This window comes from Cucumis melo, chromosome 3, assembly GCF_025177605.1.
Source record: "Cucumis melo cultivar AY chromosome 3, USDA_Cmelo_AY_1.0, whole genome shotgun sequence".
NCBI classification, from domain to species: domain Eukaryota; kingdom Viridiplantae; phylum Streptophyta; class Magnoliopsida; order Cucurbitales; family Cucurbitaceae; genus Cucumis; species Cucumis melo.
In genome coordinates, this window is record NC_066859.1 from 15385437 (window position 1) to 15404967 (window position 19531).

The 19531-nt window shown below is 33.0% G+C and overlaps 1 protein-coding gene and 1 long non-coding RNA gene across 2 annotated transcripts; both read right to left on the reverse strand.

The window, feature by feature from the left end:
• Positions 1-5937: 5937 nt before the first annotated feature.
• LOC103488596 (uncharacterized) lies at positions 5938-7167 on the reverse strand. Its single transcript, XM_008447416.3, has one exon. The coding sequence runs from the start codon at positions 7061-7063 to the stop codon at positions 6140-6142; it is 924 nt and encodes a 307-aa protein (XP_008445638.3). The 5' UTR covers positions 7064-7167; the 3' UTR covers positions 5938-6139.
• A 6465-nt stretch (positions 7168-13632) lies between these two features.
• LOC127148533 (uncharacterized) lies at positions 13633-16841 on the reverse strand. The gene is made up of 2 exons (XR_007819568.1): positions 16316-16841; positions 13633-14016 (listed from the first exon to the last, which is right to left on the reverse strand). It is a non-coding gene; the product is annotated as an uncharacterized LOC127148533 (long non-coding RNA).
• Between the last annotated feature and the right edge of the window lie 2690 nt (positions 16842-19531).

The following is a 19531-nucleotide window of genomic DNA, read 5'->3' on the forward strand; positions in this document are numbered from 1 at the left end:
CTATTTGGTGTCATACAAAATGGACAATAATGCAAGGATTTAACAAAAATAAATTTGAAAAAACGACATTAAAGACAGTTTTAATGTCGGTTAAAAAAAAATTAAAGACATCTTTAATGTCGGTGGAAAAACGACATTAAAGATGTATCATAAGTGACATTAAAGACATATTTAATGTCGGTTATCCACCGACATTAAAGATGAACCGACATTAAAGGCCTTCAATAACACCTTCAAAGATGTCGGTTTATAACCGACATTGAAGCCCACCCGACATTAAAGCCCTTTAATAACGCTCGCAAAGATGTCGGTCGCCAAGCGACATTAAAGGCCTTTAATGTCGGTTTTAAACCGACATTAAAGGCCAAATTTCTTGTAGTGTTCCCTTTGTGGGCCTATGCATTTTTTCTGTTTTAAGAATTGTTCTATTGTAAATGTTTAGAGGCTGTTTGGGGGAAGGGTTAGTACTGTGGGCTTGGGTTAGCCTAACCCTAACCCCCGTTTGGCCCACGGTTTATGGAAACCCTAGTTTTAGGATTTCCTAAACACGGTTTCCTTCTCCCCCAACCCGATATACGTTTCGTCTTCAACGCGTGTTTCGTCTTCCCCTCAATCGTCATCTTCAATCCGTGTTTCATCTTCCCTCATGAAATCCCATCAATTCTCCCTCTTTTATTGTCTGGTCTCCCTTTGTATTCATTTTAATAGTTTTGTCAAACAAATTTAAATTTTGTTATTACTCTTCAATATTAAAATTTATATGAATATTTCTAAATAATTATAAATAATTAGATGAGTTGTTTTTAATAATGACGCGTAATTAAAAAATTAAATATAAATTTAAATAATTATTGAATAATTAGGTACACGATTTGGTTACCCCAAATTTTTTTTTTCAAAATTTGGTATACGATCGTTTAGATTTGGCTAGAATATCGTTTAGATTTGGCTACATGATTGTTTAGATTTGGCTACACGATCATTTGGATTTGGGGTTCCAAATCTAGACGATTTTTTTTTTTCAAAATTTGGTATACGATCGTTTAGATTTTGCTAGAAGATCGTTTAGATTTGGCTACATGATCGTTTAGATTTGGCTACACGATCGTTTAGATTTGGGGTTCCAAATCTAAACGATTTTTTTTTCAAAATTTGGTATATGATCGTTTAGATTTGGCTAGAAGATCGTTTAGATTTGGCTACATGATCGTTTAGATTTGGCTACACGATCGTTTAGATTTGGGGTTCCAAATCTAAACGATTTCTTTTTTCAAAATCTAAACAATTGTGCGGATAAATCTAAACGATCGTGTAGCCAAATATAAACGATCGTGTAGCAAAATCTAAACGATCGTTTACCAAATTTAAAAAAAAAATCGTTTTGATTTGGAACCTCAAATCTAAACGATCTTCTAGCCAAATCTAAACGATCGTATACCAAATTTTGAAAAAAAAATGGTTTAGATTTGGGGTAGCCAAATCTAAACGATCGTATACCAAATTTTGAAAAAAAAAATGGTTTACATTTGAGGTAGCCAAATCTAAACGATCGTGTAGAAAAATCTAAATGATTGTGTAGACAAATCTAAATAATCGTGTACTCAAGTAATTAAACGATCGTGTACCAAATCGCGTTACCAAATATATTACGCGCATTGTTGACGAGGCATGTTTGGTATTTTACACAATGTCCTTTCCAAGGTCTGGTCTAACCTGTTTTCGTTCTGTCTTCTCCCTTAATCCGTCTTCTCCCTCATTCGTTCTGTGTTCTCCCTCAATCCAAACATCTCCCTCCTTCGTCTGACGACCCTTTGTTCTCACTCATCAAAATGTTTTTTTCTCCTTATTTCGTTCTTTGTTCTTTCTCGATCTGTTTTCATGAAAATTTATTTTTCGTTGCATTTCGTCGATCAGGGAGGATTTCGTGTAGCCAAATCTCTATCTACATCTCTCTCATCCGTCTCTCTCACTCCCAAAAGGATATGTCGTGTTTGTTGAAACCGACCCTTCTACGGCGTTGGCTCTAAACACGACAACCTTTTGGAGTATAGGGTTTTGCCTCCAAATAAATTTTGTTGAAGGCGACCTTAACAGAAAATCCTTGTCGTTCGAGTTTCCATTGTTGCGAGTGGATGTTTCGCTTGGCTTGGTGTCGTTCCTTCACTGATAAAGCAGATGCTTTGACACCACCATTGTCTGCCAATGGTTGTCGAGCTTGGTAGGGAGGTATTGGACTATTTTAAATCCAATTTCAAAGCCGACGATGAGTTTCATGATTGACATACACTGATTTTGTTATGTTTTTTTCCCATATATGTATGTAGCTTGATTTGTGGAATTTGTTCTACTTTAATTACTAATTGCTGATGTATATGGGATTGCATTCTATTTTTTGGTTAATTTTTTTCTTAAAAAATGTATGTTGGTCTTATTCTGTTTTCTTTCGGTTGCTTTGTTTTGGTTGCTTTGTTTCGGTTACTTTGTTTGGTTTACTCTGTTGCTTCTTGTTACCCGAGCATGGTAGAGAGTTACTTCTGAATTAGATTTGTTTCATTTCTGTTTTATCCCTTCAATTGTCTATCTTATCTTTTCTTGTGTACTTGGCTGCAGAATAGCTTCCAATATCTACTTTGGCTGTTTTTTGACTTATCTTCTAGCCTGCTTTTTCAGAGATTCCCCTGCCTTTTCTTAGTTTGGTCATTTATTTGCATTTTAACTCTCAACATACTTTATATAATCCTTCATTTTATGCTTATGTTTCATCCAAGCGTTATAACAGGTAATTATATATGTTCAAAATAGGGGGACATCGCTATCACCAATTACAAATAGGAAATAATTAATTTGTCTTCCTAAAAAATTAATTTTAATAAAATTTTCACAATATGTTCAGAAATTATTTCTAAATTGGACAATTGTCTTTACTAATTTAATAACATTACACATACAATAAATTATTTGCAATAAGACGGGTTCGACGCTTTCGTAAAAAAGTATGCAATAAGATTTTTTTTTATTATATTTACAATCTCATTTAAAAAATATTATACTACATAAAAAAAAATTTATTAACCCAACCCATATAACACTTTCCCCAAATAAATTTTATCATAAATTTCATATAAACCTACCCACCTAACCCTTCCCCCCAAATACATCTTATCATAAAATTCCCATAACCCTTCCCCCAAACACCTCTTATTATAAAACTACATTTCTAAACCCTTCCCCTAAACAAGGATTATGATAAAACTAGGTTTAACATAACACTAGTTCTATCATAACACTAACTCTTTCCTAAAGCAACCCTTCCTCCAAACACACCCTTAAGATTTGTTATAATATTTAAAAAATCCCTTATTTTTTTTTAATTTATTAACTAAGTAACTAATTAAAATATTAATAAACCATTTTATTTTAAATTTAATTGATATCTAGCATTTAGTTAATTAATTAATTAATTTTAATTTTTACAAATCGTTGAATTAAATACAAATATTAATTTTGAGAGATCCAAATGCAGATATTTAAAATCAAAATATTCAAATCACAAATATTTATTATATATACCTATGAAACAAAAACTTCCATCCAAACAATTGCCTTAAGTATTTAGCATGTCTATAGATAATCAAATGGACTACCTTTAGATTCCACATTTTTATTTTAGAATTTTATTTCTTTAAATTGTTTTTCTTTCTCTATTTTTTAAAAGGAAACTTACATAAATGTAACAAAACACCAAACTATTTATGACTCTATAACAAAGTTCATAAAGTTAACCATTTTTTAAATATTCTAGGTTTACCCTTCCATTTTTCTTTTGCGATTCATCTTTCTCCCGCTATTTCTTTTATCGTCTTCCTCCTGCGATTTCGTCATTTTTTACTTACGTCGTTTAACCTTTCCATCGTTTTTCTTCTTTTCCTCTTTTTTTTTTCCACTTTTCCATTGTCTTTCTACTTTTCCTCTTCTTTTTTTTCGCTGCGATTCCTTTCCATCGTCTTTCTTAAAACAATTGTGTCAAAAAAATGAATCTTGAAAAAAAAATCATTTAGATTAGAGTAGCCAAATGTAAATGATCATGTAAAAAATAAACGATCATGTAAAAAAAATAAAAGATTGTGTATAAAGAATCTTGTAAAAAAAACCATTTAAATTGAAGTAGGCAAATGTAAACGATCGTTTAAAAAAAAGTAAATGATCATATAAAAAAAAATATCGTGTATAAAGAATCTTGAAAAAAAATCATTTGATTGGAGTAACCAAATGTAAACGATTGTCTAAAAAAAAGTAAACTATTGTGTAAAAAAATCTAAACGATCGTGTACCAAAAGAAATAAAAAAATTGTGTACCAAATTTTGAAAAACAAAATCCCAAATCTAAATGATCAAATCTAAACAATTTTGTAACCAAATTTAAACGTAACCAAATTAAACGATCATCGTGTAACAAAATTAAACGATGGAATTGAAAAGATAAATTGTAGCCATATCTAAACGATCGTGTATAAATTGTAGCTATATCTAAACGATCGTGTGTAAATATCTAAACGATCGCGTATCAAACAATAACCTAATTTAAACGATCGCAAATATATTATGCGTGCGTTACTGACGACGTTGTTGACGGAACATTTTTGGTATTTTACACGATAGGCCTCTAGGTTTTTTTCGTTTTTGGAATTGTTGTATAGAGTAGAAATATTTTGCTGCTTTTTTATATTTTTTAAAACCCATTTTTTTAACTTTTATATTGTATATTAAAAAAAATGGAAACTTACATACACGTAACAAAATACTTGTAACAAAACCCATAAAGTTAGCCATTTTTTAAATATTTCAGGTTTGTCCTTCCATCTTTTTCTCTTCCTTGCGATCAAATCGTCTTGTTCCTTGTGATTTCTTTCATATTCTTTCTTCTGCGATTTCTTTCATCATTTTCCTTCTTTTTCTCTCCTTTTTTTCTGTGATTTCTTTCCAAAATATTTCTTATTTTTCAATTCTTTTTTTACGTCGTTAAATCATTCCATCGTCTTTATTCTTTCATCGTCTTTATTCTTTCATCGTCTTTCTTCTTTTCTGATTTTGCGATTTCTTTCAATGTCTTTTCTTCTTTTTTGATTTTTTTTACATCGTTTAATATTTTCTTTATCTTTCTTCTTTTCTGATTCTTTTTTACGTCGTTTAATCTTTCAATCGTCTTTCTTCTCACTTTTTTTCGCTGTGATTTCTTTCCATTATCTTTCTTTTTTTTCTCTTTTTTTACATCGTTTGAATTTGGATAACCAAATCTAAACGATTGTGTAAAAAAAATAGCAAATCTAAAAAATCGCGTATAAAAAATCTTGAAAAAAAATCAGTCGGATTGAAATAGCTAAATGTAAACGATCATGTAAAAAAATAAATCATCGGTAGACAAATATAAACGATCGTGTACCAAAAGAATTAAAAAAATCATTTAATCTAAACAATCGTATAAAAAAAATAAACGATCATGTGTAGTAAAAGAACCGTAAAAAATCGTTTAGCCAAATTTAAAAAAGTCGTCCAAAATCTAAACAATTAAATTTAAATGATCGTGTAACCAAATTTAAACGTAACTAAACTGTGACCATATCTAACGATCATATACAAAACAATAGCCAAATCCAAATCTAAGTGATTGTGTAATTAAATTTAAACATAACCAAATTAAACGATCGTGTAACAAAATTAAAGATAGAATTGAAAAATAAATTGTACTCATATCTAATCGATCGTGTACTAAACAATAGCAAAATCTAAACGATTGCAAATATATTATGGGTGTTGTTGATAACGTAGTTGACGAGACATTTTTTTGTATTTTACACAATGGACGTCTAGGCTTTTTCTATTTTTGAAATTTTTAAATACTTTGGTGTTTTTTTTATATTTTTGAAAAGACAAAAAAAAAAAAAAAAACCATTTATCACTATATTCACAATTTCACGTAATCACAACAATCACGTGAGTCCACTGTCAAGCAAAACTAAAATAAAATTTTCCTAATGCTGGGAAATTAAAACAAATTCAATATCTACAAAAGTTTCAATCGAGCCACCGTCCCTCTCACGGTCGTTACCACCAAATTTCTCTAACTAAACTATAAACGGCGTTAGTGCCCCAAGTTCCACAAGCCGCCACCATCGCCCGCCGTCAATTTCTCCGACCCTGAACTAGCTTTTCTAACATCGCCTACCATTATTCCGGCCGCTCCATTATCTCTAAGATACACATTTTCTACATCCTCGTAATAAACATCGACAATATTTCTGGACGGTGAATCCCACTCCACCGCCACCACCGGCGTCCGGCTCCTGCCACGCGTGTCCCAGAGCTTCAGTGACACATTCGCCGAAACACCCTCACTGGCAGCCACCACCATTCTCCTCGGCGATACTGCCACCGCTTTCAGCGAACCTCCTTCGTTGAAAATTGAACAAATCTCCGCTTCTTCATTATCATCGTACAACGAAATCATACTCCCACTCAGCTCCTCAAACTCGGAGTTCGATATCACATCACCCCATTGCCTCACTACGCTTCTGTCCAACCCAAAACATGGCCACGGAAACAAATCTCCGTTGCTTCCTCCATTGCAGTGCCGTCGCCGAAGGCGAGAATGACAGCCACCGTCAAGTTCACAAGAAAACCGACTTGAGACTTTAACCCGAAAATTGGAGTCATTGTTGCGTTCCCAACCCCTCTCATTCTCATCCTCCGATTCAGAACTTGAAAGCGGGGGAGATTTGAGATTCTTTGAAACTAAACCACCGCTGTCTCTGCAGTGGAGAGATCGATAGAGAGGTTCGGAAATCGAAGTAGTTTTAGTTCTCCGACGACAGATGATGATAAAAACCTTAACACGATTTATTATTCCGGTAAATGTGGCCAACAAAGCAATAATCAGAGCACCCCATTTCCAAAAATGTTGGGATGGGAAGAAGGAAGTGAAAATTCTAGAGAGAAAATTGGGATTGGGAAGCGAGCCCAGATGTGCTCCTAATTCAGTAATCCTGTTTAGAACAGGAACTTCCATTGATCTTAAATTCTCCAGAGGAAAAAGAAAGAGAAAAAGAAAAATACTTGAGTAATTTTCTAGGCTGCCAAACAGATTTTGGGAAGGGGAAAATAGAAAACATGACACCATGGCCAGAGTTTATAAAGGAAGAATTTTGAAGACGATAAAGTATAAGAAATAGAGACGTGGGGGATAATGATTGGGTAACTGGAATATATTATTATTATCCATGTCATTAATAGGTGGCAGTTTCGAAATTTGGAACTCACCAAGTAGATTGGGACAAATGAGTCAGCATCTAAGAGTAGAAAATTCAATTTTGAGTATTTCGGGTTCCGTGTGATTTTGTAGGAAAAATAATAATCAATCAACAACTTGCGAGTTTAATCTTAAATCTGGTCCGTAGTTTGACCCTCCTTCAACAAAAAAAATTCTACAACCTTTATGGATTTTTAATTTTATAGATTTATAAGTTTTACTAAATGTTTAAACTTCCAAATTTCTGTAAAATTAATAGAATTTCTAAACTTTTTAATTAAATTTTTTTCTAAAAAGTAAAGGTATGTGTTAACCACTAGCTTAATATCTCAAAGAAATGATAAAATAGTGTTTCTATTTGAAGTTTTGTTGATTAAAATTTCAGGCATTGGTCACAGCGAAGATGAAAGCTGGCCAGGAAATTTTGTGGTGGGAAGTTAGCGGACGGTTGGGCCATTTGGAGAGTGACACGCGTCATATTCCAGTGACTGTGACGGAGAATTCTGAAACAAGTGGGGGTGGTTAGAGTCCAAATTTGTGTGATATGGGAACTGCAGGTGGGTCTCACACTTTGTCTTGTTTTGGGACATGCAGTTAAAAAATTAAAGGTGTGTTTGGGGGAAGGAAAAAATTATGAGGGAAAAGAATTATAATAATCTAGGATTATGATAATTATGTGTTATGATAATATATGTTTGAGGTAAAGATTATTATTGATAGTGTTATGATAATATGTATTTGGGGGAAAGAATATAAAAGGTAGTGTTATGATAGTATGTGTTTGGAGGAGGGATTATGATAGTAGTGTTATAATAATATGTGTTTGAAGGAAATGTTATAATTGTAGTAATTTAAAAAATAATAATAGAATTTGGATTGTGTTAGTTGGATAGGTAATGTAGGGTTGTAAGAAAGTAAAAGAGATGATAAGATAGGTTTATTTAGGGATTAGAATAACCCTAATCCCCATTTATCATAATCCTTGGGCCAAACACGGTTTGACCCAATTTCCCAATCTTTTTCCCCCTAAAACCTCACCCCAAACACACCTTAAGAATTATCCTTGGTCGTGTGTCTGTGACTTGCCCGTGGCCTTAATTATTTCAGTAAGGTCAAGTTTTGTGACATTTGTTAGTACTTGTGTAAATGGATTAGTTGGCCGGGGACTTTTTTTTTGCAATAATCTATGTTAGGGGTGTGAGAATAATCTGAGTAATTCGAAAATTCGGACCATCCAATCCATATTATGTATGTTGAGTTGGGTTGGTTTAAAATATGAGTTGGATTTGGTTGAAAATTTTGAATTTTTTTTGAGTTGGTGGGTTAAAAATTTGGTTCAACCCAACCCGAATTAATATAATATATATATTTAAATATTTATTTATATTATATATTATATTATTTTTTAATAAAATATAAAGTTAAACCCTAGTTAACTAAAAAAGTAAAAACACGCCCCTAGCCCATGCCGCTTTGTCTTCTTCCTTCCTTCATCTCTCACTGTTCGATCGATTTCGATCTCATCTTCCCCCTCGTCCATAGACCCACATCGATCCAAATCCGATAATCTCTTCGGACTTCAAGCTCGTCTTCTCATTCTCGTCGTTGGTCTCATCCTCGCTGCGATGCCGTCGATCTCCTCCTCACCGTCAGTTCGGCTCTCGCCTTCCATCTTTGTCTTTAGTTACAAAAGGTTAGTACAAATTGATTTTATATCCTATAGATCCTATTTCAATACTTTATAAACCTCTTTTTACATTATATCTTTTTTTTAAAGAAACAAAAAACAAAAGGACAAGAAATGCATTTGCTTCTGCCTTCTAGACCAAAAGTTGTTATTTGAGTGATTATAGAACCTTGATTTTGTGATGGTGTAATTACAATTAGATTTTGTAGAACCTTGTATTTGAAATAATGTAATTACATTTTAGATTTTGTAGAACGTAGAAACAAAAGTAATTTTGAATTTGAAATAGTGTAATTTACAAAAAAAAAAAAAAAAAACAATACAACCCGACAACCCAACCCATATTTTACGAGTTGAGTTGGGTTGGGTTGAGAATTTCTCTCAACCCGATTACACCCCTAATCTATACTCCATTAGGAAGAAAAGCCTTTCTCGAAAGATTTTTTGGACTGATCCGAATTTTTTTTGGTCTAATTAGCAACCAAAATGACCCAAATATAATCTTCATCTCAACCATCCCATCCCTTAAAATTGTTGGGTTGGGTCGTGGAGTTATTTATTTTTTTCCTTTTCCTTTTTATTTTTTCATTAACTTAAATACTTAAAATTTTCTACTACACATATTAATAATTAAAATCTCATAAAACTCAAATCTTAAATATCAAAATCTAACATATCTATTACAGAATTCAAACAAATTTCATAAAAATATGTATGAATAATAATATTTATAAGTTAAAATAAATATTTTGTAATAATATTAAAATTTTTAAAATTATTACCCGAACCCAACTAAATCCGAAAAAAACATAAAAGACTCAATCCAACCAAACTCTTACAATTTAGGTTGGAGTAGTCCAGATTATTCGAGTTGTCAGGTTATTTGAACACCCATATTTGCTACTTATCTATAATCAAATTCTTTATTTTAGATTAAAATTAAGATAATTGATTTCAAACTTTATTTTTTATATTTCATATGGTTACAAGAACACTCATCCACAAAATTGAGCATGAAGGAGACATCCTTGTTAGGAGGGAACCAAGTAAAGTGGAATCTGTACAAAATAATTGTGTAATATACTCCCTCAGACTTAAAAATGGCGAAGAGTCGTGAGTTTGCAACAGTAGGAGATAAATAATTGAGAGGAGAGAGCTGTGGAGAACAAATCCACAACTTGATCCTGAGTAGAAATGAAGAAATGAAAGGAACAATAAGATCTTTTTGAAGAATCTTTTCGCAAACAATACAATAGTCAATTTCAATGTGTTTCGTACGAGCGTGAAAGACACGATTACTAGCTAAGAAAATAGCAAAAGCATTATCACACCACAATACCAGATGATCAAGAAGAAAGACATGATCACATAATAACAAATAAAGCCAATAAACCTCTCAGTGGTGGTGTTTGCGAGTGCACAATATTCATCCTTTATAAATGAGCGTGAAACAATTGTCTACTTTTTGGCAGACCAGGAATTGAGAGAAGACCCTAGAAAACAATATAACTAGTGGTGTATCGATGATTGGATGACCCGCTATCCAGTCTACAATGCAATAAGCTTGTAAAGATAACGAATAAGGTTTGACTAAGATGCCATGGTTTGGTGTGCCACACAAATAACAAAATATATGTTTTATGTCATACCCCGCCCCGCACATGTACTTGTTTGTCATGCGAGACATGGCGTAACTTAAGTATCTGACGCGTTAAATGCCAAAGAAACTTGGTCTTGATTTCCTTAAGCTTTTCTTAATTGCCTAACATTTTAAGCTTGATTTAGAAATTATGCCTTAGGCGATACAAACAACTTAACACAAAGAATAAGATGTAAACATTCCTTTTATTAATTTAAGTCACACAATTACAACACTTTTTAATACTTAGCCAAATACATAATTAATATTTAAACGTAAGGTCTAAACGCCTAGCAAGCCTTTCATCCTTACTTAGCCTTAATGCCTGATCACCTAGAAATAAAACTTTAAAACATAAGTCAACATACTTAGTGAGATTTTAAAAAATCATTTTCTCACGAAATATCTTTTGTAAACATCATTTCATTAAACATCAAAACACATAAATTCAGCTTTTCATATAAACACATAATTTCAGATAAAAACACATTAGTCAACAATGATTCCTTTCGCCAAAAATCTTGAACCATTCTCCACGTTAAGTCTCATTATTTCGCGTTTAGACTATTGTTATAACAACATATGAGAATATTGTGATTCAATCTTGTTGTTCAGGCCACTAAATACAATGTAGTTATTTTCTACATCAGCTAGTTTCACTATATTATGTAGTCCTTTTCTACATGTCTGGCCATGCCTGCAATAATTAACCCTTTTTATAATCATTCACTGTGGCATTTGACTAAAATGGACTATAAAGAAAAGGTAGGGAAACGAAAAAAAAGGGCGGAGAGCTAAATTTTCTTGGGAGACATGGAAGTGGGGATATCTTATGCAAAGAGTTTACATAAGTCTGGAATCACGAAATAGTCACTTTTAAGTTATAACACCGTTGACTATATAAAACTACCTATTTCGATCATTGATGACCTAGGTAACTTAATTTTAATCCAGAGCTAACTATGAATGTCTGTTCAAACAGAATTATCCTTAAGTATGCACAGGTGAGGGTAGCTCATCAGTGCTGGTCCAATAGGTCTCCCATTTCAAGGATAAGACCGGGTGGATGACTGTGGACATAGGGTGCAAGATAGAATTCATTCCTACCCACTTCAGGGTTAGTAGATAAGTTGTTCCCTTAGGATCGAATCCAAGTTTTGAACAAGGGACTCCACCCTCTCATTAGCCTTAGAGGAATTCGGTTTATGGGTTGGATCTTAAACTAATTGTTCAATACTGGATCAATGGGACTTAAAGAGGAAGATGTAATCTCGTAAGTAAAACGGTATTTTAACCTAGCCGAATATGTTAACTTAGAGTAATATGTTGGAATAATTTGAATTGTTCGAATTAGGTAGAGAGAGAGAAACCGAAAAATATATGTGATATGACCGTCGGTTATAGAAATTTATGTTTAAATGTGATTTAAATACTAAAAATATGAATTAGAATTCATATCCGGAAGCTTAAAATTGATGGAAATGGTCAAAGTTGTAAAAAGTCAAAATGTTGACTTTTGACTTTGAAAAGTCAAACTTTGACCAGGTGATATATTCAAATATGATTTGAATTTCAAGAAAATAAATGCAAATTCTTTCTCGGGAGGCTGAAATTAGTCAAAAAGGAAAAAATTGTAAAAGGTAAAATGTTGACTTTTGACTAGAATAGTCAATGATCATTTTACCCCTAGAAAAGTTTGACTATTTCAACATTTTTGAGTATGAACCCGTATTCATATTTTTTATGTTTAAATCATATTTAAACTTAAATCTCTATCTCTAATCTAATAACCGATGACTATGTCGCATATACTTGTCGATTTCTCCCACCTCGTCTAATTCAAACAATCCGAATCATTCCATCATACTGTTATAAGTTTATTCCATATGAGTTAGCAGGAGAACCTAATGGACCTATACATCATGGGCTCCAATGATTTTAGATTAACTGGCTAAACCTTTTTAGACCAAACTAATCAACATTTCTTAACTAACGTGTCATTCCACCAAAGTTCTATCGTTACAGTCCTTCACTATAGATATATTTGTGTCCATCTGATATAACTATAATTAGTAAGTTAATCATTCACAAGTTGCTCATAATCTCGATTGGGTCAAATTGTTGTTTTACCCCCAAGACTACATCTTGCTCCTTAAGTCTCATTGGTCCACTATTGAACAATTGATTTTAAGTTCAACCTATAAATTGAATCCTTCTCAGGCCAATAAGAGGGTGGAGCCCCTTGTTTAAGACTTAGATTTAGTTCTTAAGGGAACAACCTATCTACAAACCCTAAAGGGGGTAGAAGTGAATTCCATCTTGCACTCTATGTCTCAAGCTATTCACCCAGTTTTGCCCCTAAAATGGGAGGCTTATTTGGTTAACGCTAATGAGTTGCCCTCACCTATGCAGATCTAAAGATAATCTTGTGTTCCTCACCTATGCAGATCTAAAGATAATCTCGTGTTGAGCGAGTCCATAGTTAACTCAGAATTAAGATTAAGTTATATAAGTTATCAATAATCGAAATAGTCACACTAGAAGAATTTTGGCCTTTAATGTCGGTTTAAAACCGACATTAAAGGCCTTTAATGTCACTTGGCAACCGACATCTTTGTGAGCGTTATTAAAGGCCTTTAATGTCGGTTGGGCTTTAATGTCGGTTTAAAAACGACATTAAAGGCCTCTTTAATGTCGGTTTAAAAACGACATTAAAGGCCTTTAATGTCAGTTTTCAACCGACATCTTTGATGGTGTTATTGAAGCCCTTTAATGTCGGTTGGGCTTTAATGTCGGTTTAAAAACGACATTAAAGCCCTCTTTAATGTCGGTTTGTCAGTTTTCAACCAACATCTTTGATAGTGTTATTGAAGCCCTTTAATGTCGGTTGAACTCTGATATGTCGGTTTTATTCATTTTTACAAATTTATTTTTATTTAATTGTTACATTATTGTCCTATAGACCGACATTGGGTCAATGTAGATTTTTCACACGCCAACAAATCAATGAAATTCATATTATGTTAGAAACTATAACATTTGTCTTTTACATTTGAATACACAAAATAAAATATTAATATTATGTTTATATATACAATTCTACAATAGTACATGAAAAAAGATTCTAATACAAGAATTAAATAATTAAAAATCCTAAATGCCTTCTCAGTCTTCAATTTTCAACGGTCGCTTGACCATTTCTACACAATCGCTTAGCTTTCAACCAAAGTTGTATTCTGTCCTCCACTTCAAAGTTGCTTTCAACATTTTAGTTGCCTTCTTCACATTCCAGTTTCTTGCTCTTAGATATCTCAAAACGGATGGATCCGAACAGTAAATTGATGATTTGCCCGACAAGGGTCCTAAAAGCCTTTGCACCTCACATATCTGTAAAGGATGAAATAAAGGAAAACTGTAAGAGTCAAGCAACTAAAAAATGGCAGCATTTCAACCTTCTTCGTCTCTAGATTAGCAGCAATTAACAGTTGCACTGGTATGAAGAGGCTAAAAGAGGCTGTAACTGTCAGAAATACCTTCATATGCTGTTCTTCTGATAATATAACTTTCTCACAACCCTTTGAAGGAGGTACCTCTAAATTTAAAGACATGGTTTTTGAATTATGCACCTGGCCAAAAAACAAATTTCAGATTTAAGCAATCTCCAGAATTCCAAGACTCAATACCAGTTTGTACCACATTTTTTAATTCAAACTACCCAACAAAGAGAGCATGTATGTTGTATCTCAATAACACTTATCAATATGGCAAAAGATGATGCATGAACCGAAAATAACAAAAGAAGCATCTAAGAGGCACGCACAAGAAGGGAGATCACTACTCACCCACAAACTATAAAGCTTGAGAGATCTGATGAAAGGATTTAGAACACTTTTGATTTCTAGTTTTTTAAGCTTCAATATAAAAAATGTTAACTATCACAATTTAAACAGTTCTTGCAACTTATTATCATGATCAAGATTATAAATCATAAGGACTCAAAAACTTTCAACTACTGATATCCAATATTGCACTAAACAGTTGGAAAATTCATCAATTCCAACTTTTCTTAGAAAATTAAACTTAGATATTGACAAAGTGCCACCTCTTATGCTCCCATTCAACTGACTAATAATGCCTTCACTATCCACAACATGAAGAGGTTTTCTTTCAGTCGTTAAAAGGAGAAGTGGGTGCCCTATGTTGTCTGGTTTCCAACATCAACCTCAAAATGACATAGTTAAGTCTCCATTCTCAGTACAGGGGATGGAAAGCTAAACCATATATGAAAAAAAAAAGAAAAAAAAAAAAGAAAAGCAATCTTCCTTCAGATATTTGATCTAGCATCCAAAAATGACGAAGGAAACTTCAGAAAATTAGAGATACAAACCCATACAACCTCATAAAGCTAGGCAAAGGTATGATAAATCAAAGTTCAACAATTCAAGCAAAAAAAATTTACCAAATCAGTGAAAGGACAGAAAACAAATCCAAAATATTTGGTTCTAAAAATCCAAAATATTATTTTCATCCAAACTCTGTGGTCCCCATTCTCTATTCTTATCTTTCCTGCCCTTTCCTTTCCTTTCCTTTCCTTTCCTTTCCTAAATTAATCGCATCCCCCATCCTCATCCCCTTCTCCTTCTCCTTCTCCTTCTCCTTCTCCTTCTCCTTCCCCTAAATCATTTCTTTTCTTCACCAAATTACTTCTCTTTTCTAATCTTAATTATTTCATTACAACTACACCCTCCTACAAGATTTTGCAATATCCACCTTCTTTTTTTTTCTTTTCTTTTCTTTTCTTTATATATATATATTTTTAAAAAAGACTATACCAATTAATATGATGATATAAGAAAGGGCATAGCAACAAATGAAAGGGGACTTTTCGGTGGGAAATAAAATATTAATTCCAAGTAGAAGATTACAAAAAAAAGTTAGAAAAAGAGCATGGAAATGGATTGATTAAGTTAATTAATAAAGGATTAAGGAGTGAATGAGTTTGTTTGTTTGATTGATGATGTAATTAAGGTTTTTGGTATTAAGAGGGAAACGGCGGATGGGGCCATTGGGGAGGGGATTTGGTAAAGGGTCACAATCAAACGGCACGCCACCAACAATACGATATGATCAATGCTTTCCCTTTACAATTTACATTATATTTTCTCTCATTTTCATCCCCCCACCCCTCCATTCCTCTTATTAATTGCTCCAAATCTATATCTATCTAATGCTCTCTCTCCCTCATTCTCAATACCCACGCTCCTCCTCCAGCAAATACTTAAAACACATAACAAACGCTTTAACCCATGACATTTAAGCCATGGCATTGTCCGATGTGCACTCAAAATCAAATAACAACAAAAACTTCTATTTTAGTTGCTCTAATAATTAACAAACATCAAAGAACATTGATGGTATGGGATCCAACCCAACAAATCTTTTTAAAATAAACCCCTAATATAAAGCTTTCCCTAATAAGATGACTTTTTCTTTCCCTACACTGCTTGACTAAAACAAAATATGAAAGGATGATGAAGATATCCCAAGATTGCACTTGTTTGAAAAAATCCAAAAAAAAAAAAAACAAACCCAGTTCGTTCTATGAAGCCAACAAAAGAAAAAAAAACAAGAAAACGAAGAGAATTCTAAGCTAAAGACAGCAAAAACCCATTTCAAAGAAATTTACCTGATTGAAGGAGATGACATCCGACCGGAATCGGGTACGCTCGCCTTTATCACAGTTGATGGAAGTAGGAACATTAGGGACGACAACGCCAGCCGGAAGTACAAGGTCTCTACTTCGAATGAAGTATCAGCTTAGACCCCGATGGACCCGGCTTGCAAGAAGACAATCGCAAATCGTTACAGAGATCGTAGCCGAAGCCGATAACTGAAACCGCTTTCTCGACGGCTGATTGAGGATTGAACCGGTTGATGTTGAAAGACATTTCTCAACGACGGACAAACACCAAAATTTCGTCGAATTGGATGGAATACCTTTAGGGTTTTGATGGAAAGGGGAAAAGGTTTAGGGTTTTGATGGAAAGGGGAAAAGGCGACGACTAAAGAGGAAAAAGAAGAGAGGAGGAGAATTTATATAGAGAGAGGAAACTTGATTTTTTACCAAATTAAAAAAAATAAAAAAGAAATTACAAAGGGGCTTTAATGTCGGTTTTCAAAAGGGGGTCGTTTAATGTCGGTTTTAAACCGACATTAAAGCTCCTTCTTTAATGTCGGTTTAAAACCGACATTAAACATCCGCTTTTTGAAAACCGACATTAAAGCCCATTTTTCATTTTTTCCACCCGACATTAAAGGCCAGATTTGTTGTAGTGTCAGTTTTATAAAGTCAAGAATGTTATAACTTAAAAGTGACTATTTCATGGTTTCAATCTTATGTAAACTCTTTACATAGGATGGTCACACTTCTATGTCTCTACATGAATGATTCAGAATCACGTCGTTTGTACTAACTATAAAGTAGACCACATCTTTAGCGTTCCCAAAATAAGGTGCCCAACTGTATTCATACACATTATGGATCATTTGGGCTATATACTCGAACTGATCCATGTTTATGCCTCTACATAAATTTCAAGTCTACACTAGATAGCCTCGGGACCTTAGTTTATTAGATTCAAGATTATCGTATTATATTTTCACTAATAAGTCTTCAATAACCACTTTAATGCATATAATATGATTACAAACTACGAGTTTTGGGACATAAATTCTAAGAAAATAGACGTGTAAAAGTGAACTTGTTCTTTGTGCATTTATACAATGAATTAGAACGCACAAACAATAAATATTTTCTCTCAAAGAAATGAATGGAAACAAGAAATTTAGATAACTTTCTATCTTTGAATGAAATCAAGAAAATGAGAACAATTGCAATCCAAAACTAATTAGACAATGAAAGACTAATTATCCTACAATTAATGAATAAGAATTACTTCAAATTAATTCTAAACTCTTCCTATGCACTTTCATCTTTGCCATTTCCATGCATATTTTGAATTTGCTTTAAGTTCTTAGGATCAGTGTTGTGACAATTTTAAGAAAGCAAATGTCTTAAAAAAAAAGTTGATATTTTTTTAATTCAATAAGTGCGTGCAAAAAGGAAAGAGAAATGCTTAAAATCAATTCAAGATCCACAAGTTTTCCAACTCAATCCAATGATTATGTTTCACGCCATTAAATTTAAACAAGAAACCAAACTCAATAAATGATCTAGCCATTAAATCAAGAAAGAAATACAAGTTTTAGCATGAGATTACAAATAAGATTGCCTTTTTCATCATTCAAAGCAATAATTAAAAAAAATACATTTAAACACTTGTTTTCGGTACAAGTTACCTCTTAATTCTTTATAATTCTTTCGAAGATCTTAAGGATGGATGAACATGAAAATAAATCTTGAAAGATATCTGACAGAATTTTATTAAGTAATTTGGGATGTTTGTACAATGTGTGAAGTGTGCTAGTAAGCGGAACAACTTCTTTTACCAGTCTCAACGTAGAGCTTGAACTTGGAACTCAAGAGACCTCAAATCAACACTGCGGAAAATTAACTTAAATAACCAATTAAGAACTCGCTTAACCTCTTCTTAAGCTTTTAACCAGCCAGCAATAAACAAAGAATAATGCTGTGGAAAATACATAAACACAACATCTTTTATTACTTACACCGGCAATTTACAATTAAACTTTCCTTTCTTCCTTAGTGAAAATAGAATACTATATTTTTTAATCTAATAAACTAAGATCTCGAGGATATCTAGTGTAGACTTAAACATTATGTAGAGACATAAATGTGGATCACGTTCGAATTTATAGCCCAAACGGTCTATACTGTACGAATAAGGTTGGGCGCCTTACTCTGGAAATGCTATGGATGCAGTTCACTTTGTAGTTAGTACAAACAAAGTGATTCTAAATCGTTCATGTAGAGAAATGGAAGTGGGGACATCATATGTAAAGAATTTACATAAGACTAGAACCAAGAAATAGTAATTTTTAGTTATAACACCGTTGACTATATAAACTGACTATTTCAATTATGATGACCTAGGTAACTTAATCTTAATCCTGTGCTAAATATGAACTTCTGTTCAAATGGTATTATCCTTATATCTACATAGGTGAGGGTAGCTAAATGACACTAGTCCAATAAGCCTCCCATTTTAGGGGTAAGATCGGGTGGATGGCTAGGGACATAGGGTGCAAGATGAAATTCACTCCTACCCGTTCTAGGGTTAGTAGATAGGTTGTTCCCTTAAGAACTGAATCTAAGTCTTGAACAAGGGCCCCACCCTCTCATTGGACAAAGAGGGCTTCGGGTTTTAGGTTGGACTTAAAACCAATTGTTCAATAATGGATTAGTGGAACTTCAGGAACCAGATGTAGTATCGGGAGTAAAATGGTATTTTGACGTAGTATGGTATTTTGACGTAGTCTAGATTACGAACAACCTGTGAATGATTAACTTATTAATCAATCATTGTTATATTAGATGGACAAAAATATATATATAGTGAGGGAGTGCAACTACGAGACTTTAATGGAATGACTCGTTAGTTAATGAATGTTGATTAACTTGGTTTAAGGGTTTAGCGAGTTAATCTTGGATCGTTGGAGCCCATGATTTATAGGTCCATTCGGTTCCCTTGCTAGCTTATACGGAATTAACTTAGAACAACATGTTGGAATAATTTTAATTGTTGGAATTATGTAAAGAGAGAGAAAACGACAAGTACATGTGATATAGTCGTTCGTTATAGCTTTGAGCAAGAGCTTTATGTTTAAATGTGATTTAAATATTAAAAATATGAATAGGAAATGGTCAAAGTTGTAAAAAGTCAAATTGTTGACTTTTGACTTTGAAAAGTCAAACTTTGAT

Bases quoted from the DNA above. Each gene is read 5' to 3' on its own strand.
- LOC103488596 (XM_008447416.3), bottom strand. From the start codon at position 7,063: ATGGAAGTTCCTGTTCTAAACAGGATTACTGAATTAGGAGCACATCTG.